The sequence below is a fragment of the Ylistrum balloti genome, unplaced genomic scaffold, assembly GCF_031769215.1.
Source record: "Ylistrum balloti isolate Yb309-2 unplaced genomic scaffold, AGI_CSIRO_Ybal_v1 Utg369572, whole genome shotgun sequence".
Lineage (NCBI taxonomy): Eukaryota > Metazoa > Mollusca > Bivalvia > Pectinida > Pectinidae > Ylistrum > Ylistrum balloti.
Genome location: NW_026781867.1, coordinates 428,896 through 432,900, shown reverse-complemented (window position 1 = coordinate 432,900; position 4,005 = coordinate 428,896). Strand labels below are relative to the sequence as shown.

Sequence of the window (4,005 nt, the reverse complement as noted above, 5' to 3'; positions counted from 1 at the left end):
GAAGGAAAGACAACAGGAATCATGGAGACACCAAACCAGAAGGAAAGACAACAGGAATCAAAGAGACATCAAACCAGAAGGAAAGACAACAGGAACTGAGGAGATGCCAAACCAGAAGGAAAGACAACAGGAATCAAAGAGACATCAAACCAGAAGGAAAGACTACAGGAACTGAGGAGATGCCAAACCAGAAGGAAAGATAACAGGAATCATGGAGACACCAAACCCGAAGGAAAGACAACAGGAATCAAAGAGACATCAAACCAGAAGGAAAGACAACAGGAACTGAGGAGATGCCAAACCAGAAGGAAAGACAACAGGAATCAAAGAGACATCAAACCAGAAGGAAAGACTACAGGAACTGAGGAGATGCCAAACCAGAAGGAAAGACAACAGGAAATGAGGAGACACCAAACCAGAAGGAAAGACAACAGGAATCAAGGAGACATCAAACCAGAAGGAAAGACAACAGGAATCAAGGAGACATCAAATCTGAAGGAAAGACAACAGGAAATGAGGAGACACCAAACCAGAAGGAAAGACAACAGGAATCAAGGAGACATCAAACCAGAAGGAAAGACAACAGGAATCAAGGAGACATCAAATCTGAAGGAAAGACAACAGGAAATGAGGAGACACCAAACCAGAAGGAAAGACAATAGGAATCAAGGAGACATCAAGCCAGAAGGAAAGACAACAGGAATCAGGGAGACATCAAATCTGAAGGAAAGACAACAGGAAGCATGGAGACACCAAACCAGAAGGAAAGACAACAGGAATCAAGGAGACATCAAATCTGAAGGAAAGACAACAGGAAGCATGGAGACACCAAACCAGAAGGAAAGACAACAGGAACTGAGGAGACGCCAAACCAGAAGGAAAGACAACAGGAATCAAGGAGACACCAAACTAGAAGGAAAGACAACAGGAACCATGGAGACATCAAACCAGAAGGAAAGACAACAGGAATCATGGAGACACCAAATCAGAAGGAAAGACAACAGGAACTGAAGAGATGCCAAATCAGAAGGAAAGACAACTGGAATCAAGGAGACACCAAACCAGAAGGAAAGACAACAGGAACTGAAGAGACACCAAGCCAGAAGGAAAGACAACAGGAATCAAGGAGACACCAAACCAGAAGGAAAGACAACAGGAATCAAGGAGACACCAAACCAGAAGGAAAGACAACAGGAACTGAGGAGATGCCAAACCAGAAGGAAAGACAACAGGAACTGTGGAGACGCCAAACCAGAAGGAAAGACAACAGGAACTGAGGAGATGCCAAACCAGAAGGAAAGACAACAGGAATCAAGGAGACACCAAACCAGAAGGAAAGACAACAGGAATCAAGGAGACACCAAACCAGAAGGAAAGACAACAGGAAATGAGGAGACACCAAACCAGAAGGAAAGACAACAGGAACCATGGACACATCAAACCAGAAGGAAAGACAACAGGAATCAAGGAGACATCAAATCTGAAGGAAAGACAACAGGAACTGAGGAGACGCCAAACCAGAAGGAAAGACAACAGGAAATGAGGAGACACCAATACAGATTCAATGATGACAGAAGCTGAAGAGATATCCTGTATCTTCACTGAAAATAACAGTAGGTGTCTAACCAAGATATACTCAGTACCTTGTGAATTATATATGTCCAGTTGTCAGTTTATTCTTAAATTAATTAATCATGAGTACTCAGTCATTCTGAACAGATGGTAGATAGTGTTTAGTGTCCAGTATCAGTAATACATATATATATATTGATGATCCTGTCATTTCTGTATTTATTTTCAGTACGAGTTGTGTGACACAATAACTCTATTTCGAGACTTGTGCCTATTAATTGATTTTAGAATTGATTTAAGGCTGGAGTTTCATGTTGTTAATCATCTGTCATGATATCCCTGATACTTACTAATGTATCATAACTTAAATGTTTATAGAGGATATTGAATTTACATCTAGATATCATACATTATCCATATACACCGATATCAGTTGTCACTTGACATCGCGTTGCAAAATTATAATGTAGTTTTCAATGATTTCTATAGAAAAACAATAGAAGTGGGACAGCACCTTAGTACAGATCAGTAACAGTATCATCATCATCGGTTCACCTTCTCACACTCAGTTGTCACATGCAATGGAGTCATTCCGTTCATTTTTATCATATACATGACAATATAGGACATGAATAGTTTTAGTTACCGCAATATTGATCTTGTAATTTCAGCTACATTTCAGATGATTTATGCAGTGCCAATAGATTGTCTGCTCTGTACAGGTGCGTAAATAGCATATTCTTGACTCCCATGATTAAGGACAATGTAAGGCCATCCATATCACATTGTTCTTTTTAACATTACGTATAGAAATTCTTTATTGTAGGAATCCCTTTGAAAATGTTCACTGCTAGTTAGAATTGAAAACCACAACCATCTACCAATTGGGCTGTTAGTGACCACAAAATGACTTGTTAAGTCTCCACAAATAGGGGGCCATATTGTTATAGTTAGGCAAAACCTCCACAAAGAGGGGCCCACCTTTTTGTAGTCAAGTTACACCATAACCAGGAGGGGGCTGATCGTTATTCAACCTTTCTTTCTCCTACTAATTTTTAGTCTTTCTACATTCCTAAAATAACATTTTTCTTTCATTTATATCATCATTCATTTTCATTCTTTCAATTATCTCACTTTTCCTTTAATGACTATACTTTATATATCTTTCTGTCTTTTCTCTCCCAGTTTCAACACGGTCAGTGATATTTTTGTTCTAAAAAAAAGTTTTATTACTTTGAATGATGTTTCTGTGATGTGTTGGGAGCTGGTTACCATCGGTTGTTCTGTGAAATGACGAACCTGTCTAATAAGCACAGAACAAACATATCCACTGACCTCATATACACTTACAAAGTTACACTCTTAGCTGGAGATGATTGCCATGTTTGAAGAAATTTCTCAATAACCTTCATACATACACCAATATGCCTGTTACATGGAAAAAGAGCTGTCTGCTTTCATTAATTGGGGATTGATGACGCACATGCCATGAGTTGTAAAAGATTTGGTATGGATGGGTAGAGATTCACTGTAGGAACAGCTAAATTTCACCAATATTGTACCTATAAGTGATATTATCATGAAGTCATTAGGATCGTTACCGACAGTTTAACTAGATTCTCAGCTAACAAGGATTCTAGTAATTGCCTCTTTTATCACTTTCTTGAACAAGTTCTTTAAAATGTAAATGTAAATTAGAAAAGTTTTAAAGCTGATTTAATTTCCTTTATTAAAATGTGTGCTGCAAACTTTCCCTAGTCAAACAAAGTTATCTTGGCATGGTGTTTTTTTTCTTTTTTTTATTGCTTGATAAGACTATCACATAATCTGTGTAAGTTTTAAGTGATCTGCGTGTTAATTACAGTGAGTATATATACAATTCTTAACTGTAGCTGGACTGTGGGAACAGTGTCTGGGCTATTGTGTTGTCAGGCAAAATATCAAAATGATATTATTCACACATTTACTTGTCAGTTATACAGTATTTATACATTACTTCTATACCCAAAATCTTAATAGAAATCTAGAAATTCAAGTAAAAATTTGTGCGGGGATTTTTTTTTCTGTAGGTTTGCTTTAAAATCACTTTAAATGTTATTGTAACATGTATATGGAGTTCAATATAACTGATGAACAATGCACTTTACAAGTCATTTTCATTTCTGTTCTTCAGTTCAGAATAATAATTAAAAACCGGAAACTCTACTGAGATATCATCCCAGGAATTTTTCCTCCAAGTGTTGGTTTGTAATAGATATGTCATTGAAATGCTAATTGGCTGTCCACTGAATGACATGGTCACAAAGCTTATACAGCTTAACATCAGCTGTACAGGGCTGGAGATTAAATGAATCAGAGTTTTCTTTAGACAAATTTGTTTTGAAATGTCATTATTAAATCACGGTGAAAAAAAACCGTATAATTTGAAATATT

At 37.3% G+C, this 4,005-nt stretch overlaps 1 protein-coding gene across 1 annotated transcript; it reads left to right on the top strand.

The window, feature by feature from the left end:
* Positions 1–369: 369 nt before the first annotated feature.
* On the top strand, positions 370–1,581 carry LOC132565114 (trichohyalin-like). The gene is made up of 2 exons (XM_060229724.1): positions 370–865; positions 1,031–1,581. The coding sequence occupies exons 1-2, from the start codon at positions 370–372 to the stop codon at positions 1,579–1,581; spliced, it is 1,047 nt and encodes a 348-aa protein (XP_060085707.1).
* The last annotated feature ends 2,424 nt before the right edge of the window (positions 1,582–4,005 follow it).